Below are 23,760 nucleotides of genomic sequence, written 5' to 3'. Positions count from 1 at the left end.
CGTCAGGTAAAAGGCTATTTTATATAACTGCCCACAAATGCCTGCTATTGCCACAAAGTCTCAAATCAGTGTTTGCAGATGTTAACAAATGCTCTTCTCTCAGCCTCAATAGTTGTTCTTTAAATACACTTCTATTTCCTTGGTAAAGCCTCTTTTGAGATGCTAAATTTAGCACTGCCAATCAGAAGAACAGGTGGTCTGTGACACCACCAAATAGGTCCCTTTCCCATCATGCTTTCCTAAGACAGCCAATCACCCAGGGGCCTGCCCTAGGGATGTGGGGCTGTCAGCAGATCTGGTAAATAAAAGGGCAGAGCCCAGCCCTGGCTCTTGAGCAGTCGTGCATTCCCAGCCTCGCCTCGGGTGTAGGGATTGCATAGAAAAACAAAACTGCACAGTCTTGACTGTGTAGTTTTGTTTTTAAGTTTAGAGGCTCACCGATTCATGTCGGAGATGGTCGAGAAAACCAACTCTAGATAGGACGTCGTTTCAGAAGCAACCTTGGGCTTAGTCCCACCCTTTTTGGGCACTCTTGAGAAATCAGGTGAGCAGCATCTTTACTTTTTTTTCTTCTTTTTTTTTTTTTAACAATAGGGTCCCTTCCTTCTTGATTTCTAGTTCCCAATTCAAACTTTTGTTCTAATGTATGAAACGTTCCGACGCAGAAGTGTTTGTCTACTTGTCGCTGTTACTGTTCTGTTATTTGAATTATTTGAATTTGAATTTCAATTATTTGAATCCATTTTCTTTAAAAAGTTCAACGCTGTAGCGTATCAGCACAGTCGATGATTCAAATTGTTTAGATCCACCTACTACTCTAAAAGTGTTAAAGTTGAGGTCAGAAATGGTGATAGAAATGTTTGTTTCTGTTATAGACTCTTTGTCTGTTGAGAGTGTTCAAGGTTATATTACTCAGTGATAAAGTGAGACACACCAAGAATAGCTCTGATAAAATGCATGTGGCATCAGCTACACCCTGATGACTTTTTAAGGGAATCAACTGCTGAGGTATCAGTTGCGGGACAGTGACAAAACACTTGCCTGCTGTCAGTCAACACTGGAGAGTTTATTTTGGGAGCATGACATTTTAGATGCATACCTTCAGCCCCAATTACACAAAGGCCTTTCAAGAGCAAGTGCTAAAACAACAAAAGTTACCTATCCAATAAGAATAAAAGGCCAATTTAGATAAGATAATTGTAATATATTTAGAAATTTGGGGGGAAAGCTATATCATAGTTTTAGAAAAGACTCAGGATCTCATTATGCATTTTAATTTAGTTCGTAAGCAAGTTATATATGAGCTAAATGTTGGTGTTGAGGGTAAGAAATAGTATTTTAAAGACTTAATATCTAAATACGTTTTGACTTCCCATCTTCCTGGATTTAGATTACTAATTATAAATGCCTGTAAATACATTGGTATATAATACATAAATGGTGTCAAAGAATACAGCTATTTTTAGAAGATGCACTAGGTTGTAAACAGAGGAAGTTAGACACAAAAAGTTATTTGTCCTCAATGTAATATGCCATATGGAGTTCTTGGCAAAAGATTCACAAAAACTTGGGGATATTATTTGAATTTTCCAAGTGTAAATTTTATTGGCTCAGAATTCTGGTTTCATTTTCTTTTAACTAAAGAATAAGGTACAGAATTTTCTTTTTATTTATTTATTTATTTATTTATTTATTTTTAATATATGAAATTTACTGTCAAATTGGTTTCCATACAACACCCAGTGCTCATCCCAAAAGGTGCCCTCCTCAATACCCATCACCCACCCTGCCCTCCCTCCCACCCCCCATCAACCCTCAGTTTGTTCTCAGTTTTTAACAGTCTCTTATGCTTTGGCTCTCTCCCACTCTAACCTCTTTTTTTTTTTTTTTTTTTCCTTCCCCTCCCCCATGGGTTTCCGGTACAGAATTTTCTAGAAAAATTATTTTTCCATAAAGTCGTAGTGAACAGGGAATTTTGTGAAAATCGGGAATGAAGTAACTGACAATTGAATATAAGGTATTTATGCATCAGAAAATTCTTCACAATCTCTCTGGAACTTATGAACAAAATACTTTCTCCCACTAAAAAAGGACCTAGCTGCAAATTTCATATTCATTTCTTTGGTTTTGAATATTCGTGTTAAGAAAGCATGGGGCTTTTAACTTCATTTACACTTCACATCAGCATTCCATTTTTCAGGTTTGTACCTTGTTCCTTATTAAGTACTCAAGTCAGTATTTTTCTTTCAGATCTGTATAAAAGTTGGCCTGCTCACATGAGTTTAAATGTTCCTATGCAGTTCAGCAGGAGCAACATTTATTGAGCAGTTACAATGTGAAGAAATATTAGAAATAGACTGCACTATATGCTGTCTGTGAAAGGTTTGCATAGTGACCAAGACTTTCCAGAACTTTCCAAGTAAGGAAAGAATTGCAAAGTTCAAATTTTTAGTGTTGGTGACTATTTTAAGTAGCCACCAAGATTTCCTGAAGTAATACTGCCTGAAACTATGTCAACTTTATAAATGGAGATATAGTGAGTAAAAGATATTGGGAGGAAGGAATTTTTTTTAATTATTGTCTCTCAACCATTGAACTGATGCACAGATTCATTCTATTCTTTCCACACATCTTTTATTGTTCTTCTCTACCCCCACAAATTCCAACTTTCCCTCTTTCTCTCACCTTGGTGTCCCACGTTTGGTAAGACTGAATTTCCCTCTTTGACCACTAGAGGACACTCCTTGCTCTGCTCTCCTGAATTTTTTCCCATTTCTCTTTAGACTTCTTACTCTGTTAGCTTCAGGTCAATTCAGACAGGGGCCCATGTTCAAATTCAAGCCACAAAGGAGAAGGCCTACCCATCACTCTAGGCCCACAGACGACCTAAGGAGCAATCTCTTTGAAAATGTGTGTCTCTGCCATTACAAAGTAGCTCCAGAGTGGCCCTTAGCTGTGACATTCTAACTTATTTTATGTTCCTTTTCAGAGTGCCTAAAAAGATGACCACTCAAGCACCGACGTTTAAGCAGCCGTTACAAAGCGTTGTGGTACTGGAGGGTAGTACCGCAACCTTTGAGGCTCACATTAGTGGTAAGCTCACACCTTCACACTTTCCTTTTGTCCATCTTCTCCCCAGTACCTTAACTTGGCTGTATGACCTGACACCAAGTTTAAGCCATGTTTCCGCTTTGTAAAATTGGTCCAACTGTATGGAGGGCCATTATAAGGGTATACCGTTCACAGAGTACTGACAAAATCTGACAATATAATGGCTTAAAAATGTTTTATTCATTTTTATAATTCCACAGAGCAAAATAATTAGCATTGGATTAAAATTGCTGTCAGAATCCAGCAGCTAAGTACAACCAAATCTGGTCATTCTATATTTGGGTTCAGCTGCAGAGCCAGACTGCAAGCCAAGAACTGAAGCCCAGTAGGGGGCCAGCCATGGAGCTGCGGGGCAAGTAGCCTGGGGCTGACTGCTCTGTGCCAGACAATGGGAAATAACAATACATTGGACTTTATAAGAAGCAGAAAACTTTCAGTGTTGCGCTAACTCCTAATTATTTTATTCTTGTATATTCAATCTTTATTAAGTGATTCTAGTGAATTAAAAGGTTTTCCAATCTTTTGGAAATAACAAAAAATAGTATATGCCACCCTGGTCTATATATTAAAGAGAAATAAACATTGACTTTAGAATTTTATTTAAAAGAAAGTTCTTCTGGTTTTTCCCCCCTTTTTCTTCTTCATAACTCATATTAGAGGTGGTTCCAAAAAATGCATGATTTCTGGGACTTACTGTCTTCTGGAAAAAAAATGAGGGTAATCTACAAACTACATTGTAAATAATTTCAAAATTATTTAATCAATATTGTCTGCAGTATCGTAACTGGTCCTATAAAATTATATGGATTGATTAAAAATCAAGCTTGATGCACCTCCATGGTGCACTATCCCTCTTTTTATATTTTTTGGCTTATAATAAAGATATAAAATAAGATTTCCTTTTCCTTTCTTTTTCCTTTCATTTTTTCTATTTTATGTAGCAATCTTCTTCCTAACTGGATAAGACCTTTACACTGCACAAATATCCTATAGTCATTCTTCATTTTCCATTGTGTATGCATATAGAGACCAACTCCATTCTTCTCACGCATGATAAACTCTGACTTTACAATAATACATTTATTTACCTTGTAACACTCAGTAACTTTTGAACTGAGCTGAACGCAATTGGCTTCAGTGGGAATTTTGCCTGTTTATGAAGTTAGTGGGATCTTGCTTCCCCATAGCCTCTTATTCCTTCACACTCCGTGCTAATAAATTCTCAGGAAAACAGCACTGAAGATACTTGATATTCATGAATTAGGCAAATAAACTATTCCCTTGGTCATGGTGGGAGATGGGTTCACGTAAGGACAATGAAACAAATGTTCTCTTGATTTTCTCCACCTCAGTTTAATATAAAATAAAATAAACCATGCTCTGAATTTGCCTCATGCCTTCTGAATGTACAGAATGTTACTATCCTTAAAATATCAAACCACGTACACGTGGTTCTTAGCTCCACAATTTGTGACAATTGAAGAGAATTTGCCTTCTCTACCTGCAACTCCAAGTATACATGTTCTGTAAGACTAGTTTTGGCTTTGTGTCATTTATATGAGACCCCGTCTCTCTCTGCACTTTGGCGTTTTTTGCTGATTACACATTTGAAAGGCAGGAGAGTTCGAGGAGACAGTGTCCCTGCAACCACAGAGGGCGGACACGGACGGGCTTGACCTCTCGTGCTTGCTAGGCAGTGCTTTTGGACCCTTTGCTGCTTTTGCTCTTTGTTTTTGAAGAGGACAACAGTTACTTTTTATTTCAAAGTTTCCTTGGCTCTGCACTTCTATAAATCCCTTTCATGATTTTAATGCCATCCGTTAAATTGCATCAGGGAGAACCTGGGACAGGGGGGCAGGAGCTGGAGATTCTAATCGTCCATGTGCCACTGCTGGCCGAGGGACCTTGGAAAAATCACTGAGCCTCTTTTGGTCTCAGTCTCCTTCCCTATTAAATGAAGGTATTGACCTCTACATGAACCCACAGACCTCCTCGTTGTCTGCAAGTTGACCCTTTCATCGTGTGGCTGTCAGGTTTTCCTCATCATTAAATGGCCTTACACTCTGGGGAGCTCATACCATTAGGACAAGATGGTGAACACAGCAGCACAGAGCAGAGGACATTGCAGAGCCCCATTCCAACATAAAGATGAATTGTATTTGTGCTCCAGGTTTCCCAGTTCCTGAGGTGAGCTGGTTTAGGGATGGCCAGGCAATTTCCACTTCCACTCTGCCCGGCGTGCAGATCTCCTTTAGCGATGGCCGCGCTAGACTGACGATCCCCGCCGTGACTAAAGCCAACAGTGGAAGATACTCCCTGAGAGCCACCAATGGATCTGGACAAGCGACTAGTACTGCTGAGCTTCTCGTGACAGGTAGGCTGGAGGGGACGCATCTGTCCTCTGCTCTGCCCCCAGGGCCTCTCCAGCACACGGGAAAGGAGGTCCAGGAAGAGCTACTGAGGGACAAGTAGATGTGGCTAAAATCTAGAGAGGGGCCCAGGAGGCTCAATTGATAGCAAAGTTGTTTGCCTCAATTTTCCTCTCAAAAGACAGCACAAAAGTGGCTGAGAACATTTCCTCTATACACATGTTAAACACTCAAGAATATATTAAGGAAATATTAAAAACCATGTTTCTGAGCAAGCGGAAAAGCTTAAAGCCTTGTTTATAAGCCTACTAAGGAAACAGGTACATCATCAAGAATTTACGCTTTAACAAGCTCCTAGATGATACTGAGGCAAGTCTTCACAGACCACCCATTTAAGAAAACTGCTCTCGACTATAAAGTTCAATAATGCTTCACTTACTTTCCATTTCTAATAATAGTACACGGTAGACATTACACAGAAAAAGGCAAATGCATGACGCAGTTACCTCGGAAAAGTTACTACTTATTCTTCATGGCCTCTGTCATTTTCCTTCATCCTTTACTTCCTGGTAAGACATTAATACATGAAACATCGCCTTACTTTACACGCTAGAAACAGTACCTGCATAACCAGCTACGGAACGTTATATATAATTATCCAATAAACTATGCTGCCGGCATGTTCAAGTATAGGACTGTTACTGATCTAAACACAAGGTGTATCAAGAACATCGCGTGTGAACTTTAACATTTATCCGGAAAATCCAGAAATGGAAAATTCACAGGGGTGACAGGTTGTTTATTACTCAAATACATGTCAAAGTTAATCCCATTCTCTCTTCACATTCCTAAAAATTTCTTTCAGTGTAATTAACCAAATAATCCCCTTTCTGTAGCCTAACTAACATTAAATCATGTCACTATTTAGATTAACATTTTAAATGCAAGTAAATATTTGGGTTATTTGAATACTAATCAATTTGGAGGTAATTTAGGATTTTTAACATTAAATTAAAATTTAATGATTCTATAAGTCACGGGTACACTTATCACAGCCATTGGGATTCATTTTAATGCAACTTACTGAAATATACAGAAATTATTTTAACATGTTAATATAGTGCTAGATGTGAGGTTGGGAAGATGTGTCCAAAATATTCTCTAAAAATGTTATAATGACATCTAGGCTTTTTAAAAAAAAAAATTGTGGTGGCCTAGAACTGCCAAACTAAACAAAGCGAATATGATAAAATATGGTTGTGGGATTGCCTTCTGCCATCTTCTGGCTCCTTTTTCGCTGTCATATGCATGAGCTGGGCTCAAGGACAGTCAAGGTTGTTTGGTTCAGAGAGTCATCGCCTCATTTTGGAAACGGAGCTGTGATCGTTTAAAAATAACCTATTTGGAGCACCCTGGCTTGCAGTGCTGATTTTCCTCCCTTCCCCCTGCAGCAGAGACAGCACCACCCAACTTTGTTCAACGACTGCAGAGCATGACCGTGAGACAAGGAAGCCAAGTGCGACTCCAAGTGAGAGTGACCGGAATCCCTACACCTGTGGTGAAGTTCTACCGGGACGGAGCCGAAATCCAGAGCTCCCTTGATTTTCAAATTTCACAAGAAGGCGACCTCTACAGCTTACTGATTGCAGAAGCATACCCCGAAGACTCCGGGACCTATTCAGTAAATGCCACCAATAGCGTTGGAAGAGCTACTTCCACTGCCGAATTACTGGTTCAAGGTGCGTGCTGGAGACTAACAGGGAGGAGAGAGTGCTGATCTAGGAGGAAGTGGAGCCAGAGGCCGTCCTGGCTCCCCTCGAAGGCTTTGGGGAACCTGCGAGCAGAAAAGCAGGCTTTTCAGCATGGGTGAAAAGTCTCTGAGATTCCAAGCAGGAGCTCATAATCATTGAAGCAATCTGTGTTTACTAAGCCCATTAGAAGCTAGAAAGTCTCTCAGCTGAGTCATCTGTGTTTTCAAATTGTTGACCAATAATGGATGTGAAAAAATACGGTTCTAAGTAAATTCTTACCCAATAATGAACATATTGTATTTTAAAACCTGATGTATATTAATGCAAAATCCAAAACCTTATGCATTTTTCTCCATCAAAATACCTAGAAAATGTTACTGACTTCATAGACAGAATTAACATAATCTCTTTAGAAATGGGTCGCCCTGCTAAACACCTGTCTTTCCCTTCTGACAGGTGAAGAAGTAGTACCCGCTAAAAAGACAAAGACAATTGTTTCGACTGCTCAGATTTCAGAAACAAGACAGACCCGAACTGAAAAGGTACTTTTCTATACTATCGGTTTTCAAACCGATTTCAGATTGTGGCTTCACCAACTATTCCTCCTCAACGTGGGCTTTGTTTTCTTCTTTTACAGAAGATTGAAGCCCACTTTGATGCCAGATCAATTGCAACAGTTGAGATGGTCATAGATGGTGCCGCTGGGCAACAGCTGCCACATAAAACACCTCCCAGGATCCCTCCTAAGCCAAAGTCAAGGTCTCCCACACCACCCTCCATTGCTGCCAAAGCACAGCTGGCTCGACAGCAGTCCCCATCGCCCATCAGACACTCTCCTTCCCCGGTCAGACATGTGCGGGCACCAACCCCATCTCCTGTCAGGTAAAGCCTTTCAAAGGAGAGCAAGTCACTATGCATTTTTCAATTAGGTTTCATCCAGCAAGAAGAGAAATAGAAGGAAGCAATAAAAAACGTAGCACGTGATAAAGGAGGTAAGCCGAAAGGTGCTGAATACGATTTTCACAAATCCTCACTGTCCACAGGTAAATTGGAAGACTTTATAAACCCCATTTCTGAATTCCTATTTGTATTCCATTTAACAAATATCTGCATTAGGGGCCAAGAGAAAGCAGCAAAATAAAAAGAGCACAGAATTTAGGGTTGGAAGCCCGATGTTCAATCAACCTGACATAGTCACTACTGTATATTGACCGCTTTCTCTCAATCAGACATTTGGTTGGCATTCTATACATATTATCTCATTAAATAGTCGTAGCAACCTCTACGAATTATCATTCCTAATTTTATAGTTAGGCAAGTTGAGTGGAGCCAAAGAAATTAAATAATTTGCTTAAGGTCTTAGTCATACCATTTATAAATTAAAGAAAATCACGACAAGAAAGATCTCAAGGTGTGTTGTGAAGATCCAGTGAGATAATTAAAGGTTCCTTGTAAATAGAAAATAATTATACAAATGTTCTTATGCTCTGGTAATAAGTAAAGTCTTCTAAATATTGTGCATGTTTATGTCATTTTATGTGGAAAATAAAATCGGTTTCTATGCTTAGTTAATATGGAAGTATTTTAGAAAGTGAGCATGTATCATCAGGGCTCAGAAATTATATAATCAAGTGTAAATTATCCATAACAAATTTGAAACTTTGGAACTTGGCTTAACCTGCTGAAGTTTTTAATATGATGATCAGAAAAATGTACACAGTTTGGAGTGAATTAGAAGAGTGTTCTTAGCCAATTTATATGATTAAAATTTTTTTTTCATATTTATTTATTTATTTTGAGAGAGAGCATGAGCAGGGGAGGGGCAGAGAGAGAGAAAGAGAGAGAGAGAGAGAGAGAGAGAGAGAGAGAGAGAATCCCAAGCAGGCTCCATGCTGTCAGCACAGAGCTCAAACTCACCAACCGTGAGATCATGACCTGAGCCAAAACTGAGTCGGGCACTTAACCAACTGAGCCACCTAGACACCCCTATGACTTTTTTTAATGTAGAGAAAACTCCCCTGCCAAGAAAAATTTTAAAAGGAAAATAGCCAGATAGCTGACCTAAAAATTTTCAAACTTATTTGAGTTACTGAAATCAAAACAGTATGGTATTGGTAGGTGAATAAAAAACATATTAGGGAAGCAAAACAAAACATCTAGAAATAGATTCAAGTATCTGGAAATTCCATTTTTAATCAAACTGACTTTTCAGGTCAGTGGGGGAAAGGGTATTTTACTTGATAAAGAGTGCTGGCCTGATTAGCCATCCATTTGGAAGAAAACAAATATTAATCTCTACCTCAAACCATGTACAAAATAAATCTCAGCCTGACTAAAAAGCTAAATTAAAAAATAAAAACTAAAAAAAATGAGAGTATTTGGGGAAACATTTGTAGGGGAGAGCTTTTAAAAATAGATTTAGAGATTCAATTATACAAAAATAAAAATGTATGTATGGCAAAAGTAAGGTCATTGCTAAGCCAAGCAGTGCATTTGCGAAAATATTTTAGAAGTGCCTCTTCCTCAAGATATTTCATTGCCTCTGCCATAAAAGTATTGTATCAAATATACTATAGCTACAATATGAATGGTACAAGCCAGAAACAGTGCATAACTTAAACAACTATATATGTTGATGCTCGATAAGATCCCGTATAGAAGCAAAATGCAAGCAGTAGATCTAGGGGGGGCATGTTTGCAATACTTACGACAAATGACTAAGTGCCAAATGCATTAAAAAGCTTCCACAAATTATTTTTTTAAGTTTATTTATTTTGAGAGAAAGTGTGAGTGGGGGAGGGGCAGAGAAAGAGGGAGAGAATCCCCAGCAGGCTCCACACTGACAGTGCAGACTCCACTCGGGCTGGAACCTATGAACCTCAGCCAAAGGTCATGACCTCAGCCAAAGTTGGATACTTAACTGACTGAGCCACCCAGGCACCCTCCCCACAAATTAATTTTTAAAGGAAATAAATAAGCAACACAAATGGGAAAAAATGAACAGAAGGCAAGCATTTCACACAGGAGACAATGTACATGTCCAACAAATATATGAAAAATGCTAGATATTTTCCAAATTTTATTATATTGGCCACTTTGAAAATTAATGGTTCTGACAAACACTAATATGAAGCCTTGAACAAAAAGCTGAGTTTTAAAAATATGTCTGACTATCAAATAAATAAAGTGTTCTGTCTCAGGCTAGCTCTGAGTTTGCACACCATGAAATCACAAGACAGGCCAAATGTGAATATCTGAGGGAGATAACAACCTCACTATATTTTTAATCCAAGCCTAAGGGTCATTGAAAATTACAGAGCTTTCCTGATTCCATGGAGCGTTTTGACTGTCTTAGCAGTTCTGGCAGTTCATTAATAACAATCCCCATTACTTGGTCCCTGAAATTTGCTTTCAAATAAGAAATAAAAATAGCAATTTGTGGAGCAAATAATGGTTATCCAAGATAGACTCCTTCCTAAAATGCCTAATGGTTTAATCTTGATTTTTGTCGTAGAGTAAGGCAAACATATTTTGTTGAATAAGGTACACGTATCTAGCTGTGACCAGGTGATGACTTTTTATTGTAAGAGCAAAAATAAGCACTTTCCTATAATGACACAAATTACATTGATTTTCCACAGTTATGGGCTTACCTGCAGCCTGCTGCTAATCACTCAAGTCTTGCTAATCATGTCTTTAACTCTTTTTGAAATAAGCCCACTTTATGGTGAACAGCAAGAGTAAGGCACAGGTTGAAACTTGGAAGTACATGTCACTTTGCTTTTCATCAGTTGGTGTAGACCCTCATTATTCTAAACTTGTCTTTGTTATATTTCTAATGCAGTCACTTTTAAAATAGGGACATGTCCCCCTGGGTTTCCCTTTAGTTGATTACAACTTCATTTATAAAATGTAAATTGATTTTCACCAAGAAAAACCCTTCTTCAGGAAAATGACTAAACATTTCCTCATGAAACTGTTTAATATTTTAGTGTACTATTAAGTTACTCTGTAATTTAGAGCAGATATCAGCTGTATCTTCAACCTTAATTAGAATAGTCATTTCATTTAATGCCAGAGAGCTTTTATAAACATTTTTCTATGGGTAGTAGTTATAATTCAATGATAAGGCAATACTGCCACCTAGAGGGAAAAATTAAGAATTGATCAAGAATTAAATTATGAAAACTGTCTTAAAATAATTGGTCAACCCCTCGAATTACTGCTGAAGACCAGGGACTGTCTTTTTTGGCCGTAAATGCCAGGATTTACACCTAGATTCTTCAAATGATGCTATTGCACTTTGGATATACACACAAAAAAAACAATGAAAACTATTTTGGAAGAAGCACTTTATCAATTTAATAATAATAATAACGCTGTGGGATCCTTGGATTTCAAAATAGCCAGTTACCACAGTAGCTACATGGATGTTAAAAGAAGTCCAGAGTCCGACAAAATGAGCCTGAAGGTAAACACAGAGAAAATTAAGAAGAGCGGTTCACAACACGTTTTGACCAGAATGGCAGTTTTCACAGTGCATTGCACAGCCTACGCCCTAAAAAGCTCTGTAAAGCCAAGTACCAAGAATGCTTCCTCCTGGCCTGGAGCTTCACAGAGTCTGTGGGCATGTGAAAGCCATGAGGAAAGGTGTAACGTATTTAGCCTAGAATTAATTGCACAAGCATTTTGATTACAGACACCTTTCTTTGTTCAACACCTGTCTGACATGCCCTCACTCACCAGAATTCAGAGTGCAAAGAAATTGAGAGCTATGATTACCATATTCACCATGTCCTTTCTTTGGCTGTCTTTCAAGACCTCCTGCTGCCGTGACTTTTTTTAAATGGTGAGAAGGTGGGGCAGGGCACAGAATTCTTTAGCTTAGAATTCAGTCTGATTCTCTTACGGAATTACAGAAGATAAGATTAAGGCTTACTGAGATTTAAAACACATTACTTTCAATCAAGTACATTGTTAGCCTCTGAATCGGTTATTGAGGCACAGGTTTTTAAACTCTGCCTTAAACACTTCCAGATTTTCCTTCCATTATTCAAATCTGATGACCCGAGGAGGAGTTCTCCGTCTTGGCATTCTTGACCTCTGCCCTTGGGTTTTCAGGTCCGTGTCTCCGGCCGGGAGGATCTCCACGTCTCCCATCCGATCTGTTAGGTCTCCATTACTCATGCGGAAGACTCCAACACCCAGCACGGCCACAGGCCCCGAAGTGCCTCCCCCTTGGAAGCAAGAGGGCTATGTGGCTTCGTCCGAGGCTGAGATGAGAGAAACCACGGTGACAAGCGCCACCCAGATCAGAACAGAAGAGAGATGGGAAGGGAGATACGGGATCCAGGAGCAAGTGACCATCAGCGGAGGAGCGGGAGCTGCTGCCGGCGTGTCGGCCAGTGCTGCGTTCGCGGCCGGGGCTGTGGCTACTGGTGCTGCAGAGGTACTGTCAGAGCTGTCCTGTTTCCTTTCATGGCTGCTTTCTCCAGCCAGAACCCTGCCACGAAGCCCCGTCTCTGGAGGTTGGAGGGGAAATGCATATGCACGTGGGAACATAACAGAAACTAAAGACCAAATCTGGCTCGTGCTTTGTGAAATCATTTTTAATGGGGATGAAGGCTCTAATCTGTCAGGTTTTTATAAAATACGGGGTTTAACGGTACACGCCCTATATCTCTTGGCAATGACAAATGCTTGTCCCGTGAATGCTTTACTAGAGCTGCTCATTTCCATTGCACTCTTGTATTTGCTGCTGGGCATGTCATTTTAAAAAGGGACTTGGTCATTTCCAATCCAGGTGAAACAAGAAACTGACAAAAGTGCAGCTGTTGCGACCGTCGTTGCTGCTGTTGATATGGCCAGAGTGAGAGAACCAGTCATCAGCGCTGTAGAGCAGACTGCTCAGAGGACAACCACGACTGCCACGCACATCCAACCTGCTCAAGAACAGGTATGCATGTGGCCAGCCAGAACGAGCTTTGCATGCAGCGATCCCATGGCAAACCAGTGCTCCAGTCATTTTGAGGACAGCCCTGAGCCCAATGTGGCCCGGGTTTCTAGGACACTCTGAGCAACGGATGGCCTGAGATACCCAGGGTGTTCGAGAGAGAAGTTACCTGACTACCTAGTCCGTGTCCAGCAGGAAAACACACAGGAGTTAGCCATCAGAGAGTTAGTACAGGAGGCCAGAGAAGGAATTCAAAGTATCAAAGTGGTCCTGGGTCAAGACAGGCAAAGAGTGGCCCAAAAAGTCAACCAAACAAAGAGGAGTGTATGCGCATTCATTTCTCTAGTTCTGGACCGGTCAATCCAGAGTTCAGTTGCAGAGCCAGGCACAGAAACCACTATTGCAGGGCAAACATTACCTTTCTCTAAGCCTTCCCAAGAGACCTTTGCTTTTACTTACCTCAAATGTGACATGTGATTCATGGCTGAAAAGTGTTATAAATCGAGGATAATTTCCCACCTCCTATTTGAATAGATTTTTTTTATGTAGTTTAAAATCACTCTAGCTTTCCTCCTTATCCTCTCTTGTGTGACGTTTATGTCTTTATCCTGATTTATTATTGTAAGTTTTTATATAAGGTGCATGAAACTATTTCCTTCCTTTCTCTTCTGAAAATCAGATTAAAAAGGAGGCAGAGAAGAAGACTGCTGTAACTAAGGTAGTAGTGGCTGCCGATAAAGCCAAGGAGCAAGAATTAAAATCAAGAACCAGAGAAGTAATTACGACAAAACAAGAGCAGGTGCACGTAACTCACGAACAGGTGAAAATACATTTTTTTTAAAAAAACAATTGGTGAGGCTTTCAGCCAGCGGAGCCAGCTGGGTGGTTTGAGAAGATGACTTTCTTTTTTTTTTTTTCCTTTAAAGCTTATTTATTCATTTATTTTGAGAAAGAGAGAGACAGCATGAGTAGGGAGGGGCAGAGAGAGAGAGAGAGAGAGAGAGAGAGAGAGAAAGAACCCCAAGCAGGTTCCACATTGTCAGCACAGAGCCCTATGCAGGGCTGGAACTCACAAACCGTGAGCTCATGACCCAAGCTGAAATCAAGAGTCAGACACTTAATCAGCTGAGCCACCTGGGCATCTTGTGAAGATGAACTTTCACGTCTCCTTTAAACCCTGAGATCCTGAACGCCAGGGATAATGTCTGAGAACGGCAAAGAGGCAAAAGGGGAAAACTGCTTCCCCGCTCCCACACACACACCTTAGGCATCCGGATCCAAACAGCCTCCTTTGGAAGGTTAAGGATTTGGAAAACATCTTGCCCAAGATATGTGTAAAACTTTCTCCCTGTAATGTCTCAGTTTTAGAAAAGTAAGTCTTGATATATTCCAAACCATCATAATTAAGAAAGTTTTCAAAGCAAAAATAACATATGAATGCAGATTGTAAATTGTCCATACTTGATTTCTCATATATAAAATAAAAGGGTCGGACAAATTCTAAGGCCTTTCATTCTAATATCCTATTCTTTAAGATCAACCTTTAGATGACAGAAGTGGCATAGAATAGTATTGCCATATATCCATTAGTAAAAATTGAAAGTCTTTTCAAAGAAGACAACTCTCCAATTCAGATAATGGTGTTGAAATCAACCTTTTTTCCCCTGAGCAGCATAAATTATGGTTGAGGCAGAGAAGGAGTGTGGTCCTATTGAGGCAAATGAGATAATTTATTTAGTGATCTGTCCAGAAAAAGAAGATTTTACTCCTTTCTTCAAATTTCTATTTTATAAACATTATGTCACTTCCATTCGAGATCAGGAGACAATAAGTGTTTGTTCTGATCATTGATTTCAGATAAGAAAAGAAACTGAAAAAGCGTTTGTACCAAAAGTAGTAATTTCTACAACCAAAGCCAAAGAACAAGAAACTAGAGTAACTGGACAAATTACTACAAAGCAAGAACAAAAACAAGTAACTCAAGAAACAGTAAGTCCAGTTTTGTCATTACATTGTAATTCATGGACAAATAATGCATTCTAGCCAGCTGCCTGTGCCCTATGACCAGAAACTCTAAATGGAGGAGTCCTGTGTGTGTATTTCTTTTTGTTGTTTCTCTGTCTAGTACGGAAACTCTTTCATGATGGAAATTCTGTTTTCATTGCAGTTTTTCACTCAATTGATCCATTTTGGGGAGATTGTCTACTAGAACAGTTTGGGGGCACATCTATGACATTTCTAGGGCATAACTTTTTACTTATTTGAAATGTTTATTTTTTGAGAGAGAGAGAGAGAGAGAGTTCAAATGGGGAGGGACAGAGAGAAAAGGGGACAGAGGATCTAAAGCAGGCTCCGTGCTGACAGCAGCAAACCTGATGCGGATGTGGGGCTCAAATTCACAAACCATGAGATCATGACTTGAGCCAAAGTCTGATGCTTAACCAACCAAGTCACCCAGGCATCCCTCTGGCGCATATTTAAGTGTAAGATAGATATCACCCCAATCAAGTTACCCCCAGTACAGTTTTTTAATGGATAGCCTGAGCCCTCAGTCGCTTAGGTTGTAAGACATGTTGTGTACACACACACACCAGCCATGAACACTCCCATGTAAATATCAAGGGAGAGTGAGGAAATGTTGGACATCAGGGTTGACTGGTACTTCTTCAAGAAAATGCTTTAAAGCTTTTGCTGCTTTGGTGCCATACAGCCACGTGAGAACAGCCTGTGTCACTAAAGTCCACTTCTCTTCCACATGTGACATCAAACCTTAACGTGTCAGGAAAGAAGCATCTATTTTTAATTCTTTCATGTTCAGGAGGGTGCCTGCACTCACCTATCTTGATCTCAAGTTCTTTGCTGATCCCAGAGCTACTTTTTACAAAGGTCTAGCTGAGAACATTATATACTTTGGAGGCTGGCCAGAGGCTATTGAATGAATTTCCATCCCCTTATAGTGAGTGAGAGACTTTGAATGCCCAAGAACTCTACTTGGCATAATCAAGAGCATAGAAATGCCTGTTGCCATTGCGATGCCACTTACTGGCAAGTTCAGCCTGACCGTAGTTTTCCAGCCATTTGCCCGTGGCCACTCATTGGGTGTCCTAGAGTGTCAACATGTCCCAGAGATGAGAACTTTTCAGTTTCTAGGACAATCTGCTAAGGAGCAGGTGGGCAGAAAAGAAGCCTATAGACTATTTTTCAGGAAAACAAAAGTCTGTGTTTTAAACCATTAAGTGTTGGCCCTTAAAATGGAAATGTGATTCTTTCTCAGAGCTAATCATTTTGTATTCTTCTGATGTTGCAAGGGTATCTTGCCATTTCTTTTGTGCCTGTTGAAACTCAAACCCTTATTTTACTCTGAAAATCAGATAAAACAGAAAGCCGTGACAGCTGCCGCATCCATGGTGGTAGTTGCCACTGCAGAGTCCACAAAACTAGAAACAATCCTGGGAGCTCAAGAAGAAGTTGCCACACAACATGATCAAATGCACATGACTCATGAAAAGGTGATGACTTCCTGCTGGTGTGAAATTCACTCTTCATCACTTCATGTGCAGGCTGCCTCCATTGTCATCATGGGTCTTAATCATCACTTTTTCACCCCCTCTCTTTATAGCTCAAATAGAAAACTCCCTCAGAATCTGTCACGAACCCTTTGCCACCTCTCCAGCTTTCACTGCCACTTTTCATTCCTAACTTTCAAACTTTCTTGGGGTTGTTACTAACATGATATGATAATTCACTTTAATATCTTCCTATTGCCGTAGATTCCAGTTTTCAAGTCAATTGATAAAATGTAAAAGTATGTGTTGCTTTTGACTCTAATGGAATTTCTCGTGGATTATAGTAAGACAAATGTGGGAAAGAGAAGTGCATCCTTTATTCTTTTGTTGCTGATCACAAGTTTTTCTTTTAGACTGCACTCATTTTGATATTGTTATGTAATAAAACAGTAAGGAAGATCAAAGTAACTCACATTATGTGTTTAAGCATGATGAAAATGTCCGGGAACAGGAAGACATTTGCTTCCTTTCTCAGTTTTGACTTCAGGTTCTTTTATTAGAGGCTGTATGAAATTTAATGACCATTTTCTCACATTTCTTTTTATCATATGACCAGATAATGAAAGAAACTAGGAAAACAGTGGTGCCTAAAGTCATAGTTGCCACACCCAAAATCAAAGAACAAGATGTAGTTTCAAGAACTAGAGAAGGCATCACTACCAAAAGAGAGCAAGTTCAAATAACTCAGGAAAAGGTGAATACAGATATTTGAGATGGGAAAAATTTATCTTTAAACTAATTTCTAGTAAACCGTTAACTATGATGTTCTATGAATTGGTAGTCTGTATTTTCCTTTCTGAATCCCAGACTAAAAGCACAATGGTAAATGTGTGACTGCTTACCATTAATTTTATCTGTACATTTGATTTTCATCCATCTGTAACATTGATAACTCATTTTATTCAACCATTATTCTTTGCATGAAAGTTAGCATTTTTAGCCTGATTCTTAAAAAGCAATATATAGAATCAAATGGAGAGATTTTTGTGGGTTTTTTTATTTAACATTTCTAAATTTTGTGACTCCCAGTCCATATATGCAAACATTGTCAAGTAACTTCTTTTGTGTAGTTAACCCCGAATAACTTCATCTTGCATCCCCACTAGGAGGGGGGGAAGGGTCATACCATGTGTGTCTAAAGCCCTGTGCAATTGACACTTTGATTTTACTGTAATAATCAGATGAGAAAGGAAGCTGAGAAAACTGCCTTATCTACAATAGCAGTTGCTACTGGTAAAGCCCAAGAACAAGAAACAATACTGAGAACTAGAGAAGGAGTGGCCAGTAGACAAGAACAAATCCAAGTTACTCATGGAAAGGTGACGCTTGCTATTCCAAGTGTGAAGTCCCCTCTTTGATAATACATTAATACCCAATCTCAAGAGTTTCTTCTGTATGAGACACTATTAACCGAATTCATTGTTTAGATGATTAAACAATTGGAAACTAAAAAACCAAATTATTATGTTAATATTACTACATATTCCTCTCCCACTGATCTCCTCACTATTATTTTCCATGTTTTTTATTATTAACATCTATAAGTTCTCTGGAAGTTGATTAAAATTGCATGCAGGCTGATTTTAAGATATCCTGTGAATATTAAAGAAAAAAGTATGAGTAAGTGATGAATCTTACTTACTGTCATGAATATGTGTGGTTTGAGGGGTCGTGAATTCAATATATTACTTCGTAAAGTATGGACTTATTTCAGGAAATCACCCATCAGTTTTTTTCAGGTGAAAGGTTATCTTTTTTCTTTCTGTAAATACCAGATGAGAAAATTATAAAGCCCGCCATACTACTGCTAATGCTAACAAGATGCAGTATCAAGTCTAGCGAAGGAATCCTCCAACTAGAATGCACATTAGCCATGAAAAACTTTATTTGTAGCATTTATTTGTAGTTATGAATCTCCATGAATTAACCAACTTCCTATGATTCTGTCATTTACCCTAAATAAGCTATTTACCTAATTTTATTCCTTGTTGTCAATATCATTTGGAAATGAGCAACTCAATTTCTTTAGTGTCATGGCTGAGTCCTGTCTATATTTCTCTCAGTGTTGTTTTCTGTCTCTACATTTTTGGGTTTTCTCCTAAGGCATGATTGAAGGTCAACTTTCCAAACACTTAACCAAGTAGGATATTGACTGGCATATCAGCCTTTCAGAAATCTCATTGGTAATGGAGATTCTAATACGTAACATACTTCATGAGAGATTGTATTTAAATTTTTGTTTGTTCTGAATCACATAAATTTGACTGTCTTATTTTTGTTGTTAAAAATTAGCTAAGAATGGAAGCTGAGAAAATATCTGTACCCAAAGTAGTAGTTACCACTGCAAAATCTACTGAACCAGCCACACTGCCAAGGACTAGAGAAGGATTTGCTATTAAGCAAGAACAAATCCATCTTTTTCATGAGGAGATGAAAACTGATGCTGTGGAGGTGAAAAGCATTGCTTCATCCCATTTTATCACCAGCACCCATAACTTTTCATCCAGCATGAGTCGTTGTGTTCCTAGTGTTTCATTTAATCGCTGAAGTGGTCAATAAACATTAGAGCTGATTAGACCCTGTCCAGTTCCTCCAGTGCAACAGTTAGCATTTCTAGATGTGAAGAGCCAGATTAGGTAACACTCTTCTTTGCTTTGCCTAAATTAGTTCTCAGTGTTTAACTGCTCTGAATTGGGGTCTCCTACTCCAATTCTTCTTCCTGCTGATCTAGGTTCCAAAAATATGAGAGAGCTTAGAGTCCACTAAGAAGTAAAAGTGGTACCAGCGTAGAGGACAAGTAAATTGAACCAAAGTAAACACGCCTGTGGTTGTCTATGAAACAATAGCTGTATGTGGACTTGATATGCATTAACTCAGGGAAAAATACATAGATGCTCCCCCAATTTGAAATATCCTACCCATAATCAAGATTCTTTTTTTTTTTTTTGCATAAGTTTTAAATTCAGAACAAGATTTGCATATTTGTACATTTTGGTCGGCAAATGATCATTTCTTTGAGCCTGAGTTTTCTCACTGTTAAAATAAAACTCAACCTGGTTACCTCATAGACTGGTTGAAAGATTCAAATGAGATATAATATAAACGTCACTTTACAAACAAAGTGATCTATCTTAAATGTGTGTACACATATGTAGAATGGCATATCAGACTTCATATACATTGAAAGTGTATATATACTTAAGATACCACTTATAGAATTATTACATTTACATTATATCTCATTTGAATCTTTAGTCTACATTAAATATACATGATAGATGTTAAATATATTTCTGTTATCTGTCAGAGACAGATAACATTTTGAAGCATCTATAAAATTAAAATCAACTAATGGCCTATATGTTTTAAAAAAGAAGGCCAGATGAAAACACACCTAAGCCTCACGTATATTTTACAGCTTCTTCTAAGATGCAATGGTAAAGTGAAAATGGCGTTTGCAATCCTTCAAGGCAGATTAGGGTGTTTGTGGCTTACTGGAAGGAGGCACTGAATGAAGCCCTTGATCGCTAAAGGCCCAATTTCATCTCAGAAAAAAAAAACCCTCATTTCTATCTTAAATGATTGAGAGAACAATTTTAACAGATACACAGGTAGCATCCTTGAAGAACATTTCAGCTGTGATCTAGATTCTTTTCACGGCAGCAGAAAAGAAAAATGGACATTAATAAACTATTCCAGCATTACTTTTAAAGAGCAGTGATGGACACAGCGATGTGATTTTTAGGATTTGCTATTTCCAAGCATTGCATAGACTCCTAATTTGTAAGTCATATCAGCTAGTTTTCTTTCTTTAAAAGAGAAACACCTCTGCAGACTGTTTTCATTTATGTTAATCAGATTCATGGAAATGAGAAAACAACATTTCTGGTTTTTTCTGCACTTATCTCCCAGTCATAACCAAAGCAAATTGAACTTTACTGCAAAAGGTGGTTCTCTTGAATCCAAATATTATTAACACTTTCATTTTAATCACAGTCTCTTCACTTGTGTTTTTTTAAGAAAGATATTTCCTAATAGATTAAAAATTCTTATCCCTAGGGAATCATAAGAAAATTAATATGCTCCCTATGTTCCATGAGCTTTCATATTATCTCAGATTTGCACGCAATCGTACAACTCTGTAGCAACTGATTTTTCTGGATGGGTCTATGATGGTTTTGAGTGTATTTTTATCATTACTGTCTTTGCAACAACACTAGACTAAATGATTGACAGGCTAATAAAAATAATCAATGAAGATAACCATCCCCCAAATTCTGATTTCCCAAGTGCTAATTAACTGCCTCAGACAAAATCCTAGAAAAACTCAAAATCTCCTTACTATTTTGTATCCATACTGTGTTGTCCCATGTGGTGTCTGTGTGATTTAATGTCTTGTCTAATTAAACAGGTGTATATAGAGTGTATCTAACTAGATGCCCATTACATTATAATAATCAATGAAATAAGTTCCTAAATGTATCTGCGAGTTACATTTCTGGAGACATTAACAGCCATATAACACAGGTGCCATCGGCCTACCACACCTTTAGGCATTTGTCTGTTCCTAATGACTATCCTTGGAGAACATGTCCCAGCTTGACTTGGTGTTACTGTGTATTAATTCCGGAAACCTTGTCTCCAGGTGGACGTTGGGAAAAAGGCGGAAGCTGTAGCAACGGTTGTTGCTGCAGTGGACCAGGCCCGTGTCAGAGAGCCCAGGGAGCCTGAGCGTCCTAAAGAATCGTACGCTCAGCAGACCACTTTGGAGTATGGCTATAAGGAGCACATTTCTGCCACAAAGGTTGTTGAGCGTCCCCAGCGTCCAGCCTCGGAACCCCACGTTGTCCCTAAAGCAGTCAAGCCTAGAGTAATCCAAGCTCCTTCTGAGACTCATATCACAACTACTGATCAAATGGGAATGCACATTTCATCACAGGTGAGTCTGTACCCCTAGATTTTTACCCTATTTATGGGAAAGCAATTTTAACTGCTGTGGTCGTCTGGTGGACAGTGGTGTCATTGAGTCTCATTTCAATGCAGATCAAGAAAACTACAGATCTAACAACTGAAAGATTAGTCCATGTGGATAAACGCCCCCGCACAGCAAGCCCTCACTTTACTGTTTCAAAAATTTCTGTTCCTAAGACGGAACACGGATATGAGGTAAGAAGTTAAAGAGCATGCCAAAGAAGTGTCTGGCTCAGAGGTTCTGTACATACCTAATGTGCGATGTACAGTATCTTTGGTGGAGGCCAATGTGGGCCTCTTGCTGGTGATGTCTGTTTGCGTTCATAAGAGACTCTCAAGCCCCTGGAGTTTGGCTTCTGAAACTTGCCGAGCAGGGTGAGCACACAGTAGCCGAGGTGGTTATCCCATACCTCTGAGAAGACACAAATCTGTACAGGCTTCTCTCAGTTTCACATTTTGTAAAAGATGGTGCATTGTACAGTTTCATTTTCCTTATGCTGTGAAACATTTCACAGTAACTTAGCTGTGAATGTGTATCAATATAAAAATCAGACATTGAGAAATCCTATATTCAATATAACAGTCACTGAGAAATCATATGTCCACATACGCAACATAACAAGATGGAGAGAGGTAGGATTGTGTGGTAGTGGGGGTGGATTGTGGAATCAATCACACAGTCTTGGATTCGTGTCCTAGCTCTGCTCCTATTAGCTCTGTCATCGGGGGCAAGTTAATGCATGCGAAAATGGTAGCAAGTTGACAGCACATAATAACCCTTAATATTAGTCTCTGTTCCTCTTATGCACATCTAAGACGTAGAATGCAAATCTTATGTGCCTTCACAGCATTTTAAAGTCCGTTTAATACCTATATTTGGAATAGCCCCAAATCACTATTGAAATCAGATGACCATAGACAGTGACAGAATAAAAAGAGTGAGATAGCCTTTCAAATATTTTTGTAATGTCTCTGTTTTTACCGTCCACACAGACCTGAGGCTGAAACTTTACAATTTTAAACTATTGTCAAGTAGTTCTTAGGAATTTACCAAATATTTTAATAATTTCCTGATTCTGAATTTCCCACTGTAGTATTTTCAGGATGGTTAAGTGAAAATTGGTCACTGAACTTTAGAAGCTCCATTGTCCCTTTATGATGAGAGAATAAAATAAGGAGCTCTAAATACAACTCTCTAAGAAAAATATTTTCCATTTTTTTACTGTTTATTTTATTTTTGAGAGAGAGACAGAGTATGAGGGGGGTGGGGGAGGGGCAGAGAGAGAGAGGGAGACCCAGAATCTGAAGCAGGATCCAAGCTCTGAGCTGTCAGCACAGAGCCCAAAACGGGGCTCGAACTCACTAACCGCGAGATCATGACCTGAGCCGAAGTTGGATGCTTAACCAACTGAGCCACCCAGGCGCCCCAAGAAAAATATTTTCAAACATATTTTATAAACTGGCAGGAATGACAATGAGCTTTATAACCAGCTCATCCCTAACTGACTTTCCATTAACCGTAAAAGTGAGAATGAGAGCATTGAAAGACAGACCATATAGAACATAGACTCCTACCCACCACAGAATGAGTGATAGTAGCCACGTACTTCTGAACCATGACACAGATTGTTCCCTTTCCATTTAGGCATCGATAGCCGGTAGCGCTATCGCCACATTACAGAAAGAGTTGTCAGCCACGTCTTCTGCTCAGAAGATCACCAAGTCGGTGAAGGCACCCACTGTGAAGCCTGCCGAGGCGAGAGTGAGAGCAGAACCCACCCCCTCTCCGCAGTTCCCTTTCGCCGACACGCCAGACACTTACAAGAGTCAAGCTGGCGTTGAAGTGAAAAAGGAGGTAGGGGTGAGCATCACTGGTGGCGCAGTCCATGAAGAGCGCTTCAAAGTACTGCATGAGCGTGAAGCCAAGGTCAGTCACTGGATCGCACACTATCTCTTGACCCATTCCTCTTGAGCAGGGTCAGACGCACGGCCAGTTTGTGCTGCAGTAGTACTCAGCCAGGCATCCTACCTTTCCTTTA

At 39.2% G+C, this 23,760-nt stretch overlaps 1 protein-coding gene across 1 annotated transcript in view; it reads left to right on the top strand.

Moving 5' to 3' along the window:
- Positions 1-343: 343 nt before the first annotated feature.
- The window catches only part of TTN (titin), a 277,455-nt gene continuing 254,038 nt past the window's right edge, over positions 344-23,760 (top strand). Inside the window, 16 exon segments of the mRNA XM_042949268.1 lie at positions 344-544; positions 2,990-3,093; positions 5,282-5,485; positions 6,932-7,219; positions 7,688-7,773; positions 7,869-8,113; positions 12,353-12,680; positions 13,035-13,187; positions 13,864-14,004; positions 15,042-15,173; positions 16,556-16,693; positions 17,307-17,444; positions 17,932-18,069; positions 21,396-21,689; positions 21,794-21,916; positions 23,367-23,648. Coding sequence (XP_042805202.1) covers positions 3,003-3,093; positions 5,282-5,485; positions 6,932-7,219; positions 7,688-7,773; positions 7,869-8,113; positions 12,353-12,680; positions 13,035-13,187; positions 13,864-14,004; positions 15,042-15,173; positions 16,556-16,693; positions 17,307-17,444; positions 17,932-18,069; positions 21,396-21,689; positions 21,794-21,916; positions 23,367-23,648 — 2,781 coding nt within the window. The 5' untranslated portion in view covers positions 344-544; positions 2,990-3,002.

This window comes from Panthera leo, chromosome C1 (assembly GCF_018350215.1).
Source record: "Panthera leo isolate Ple1 chromosome C1, P.leo_Ple1_pat1.1, whole genome shotgun sequence".
NCBI classification, from domain to species: domain Eukaryota; kingdom Metazoa; phylum Chordata; class Mammalia; order Carnivora; family Felidae; genus Panthera; species Panthera leo.
Note: the sequence above shows the minus strand (reverse complement) of the source record. Positions and strands in the feature narration are given on the sequence as shown.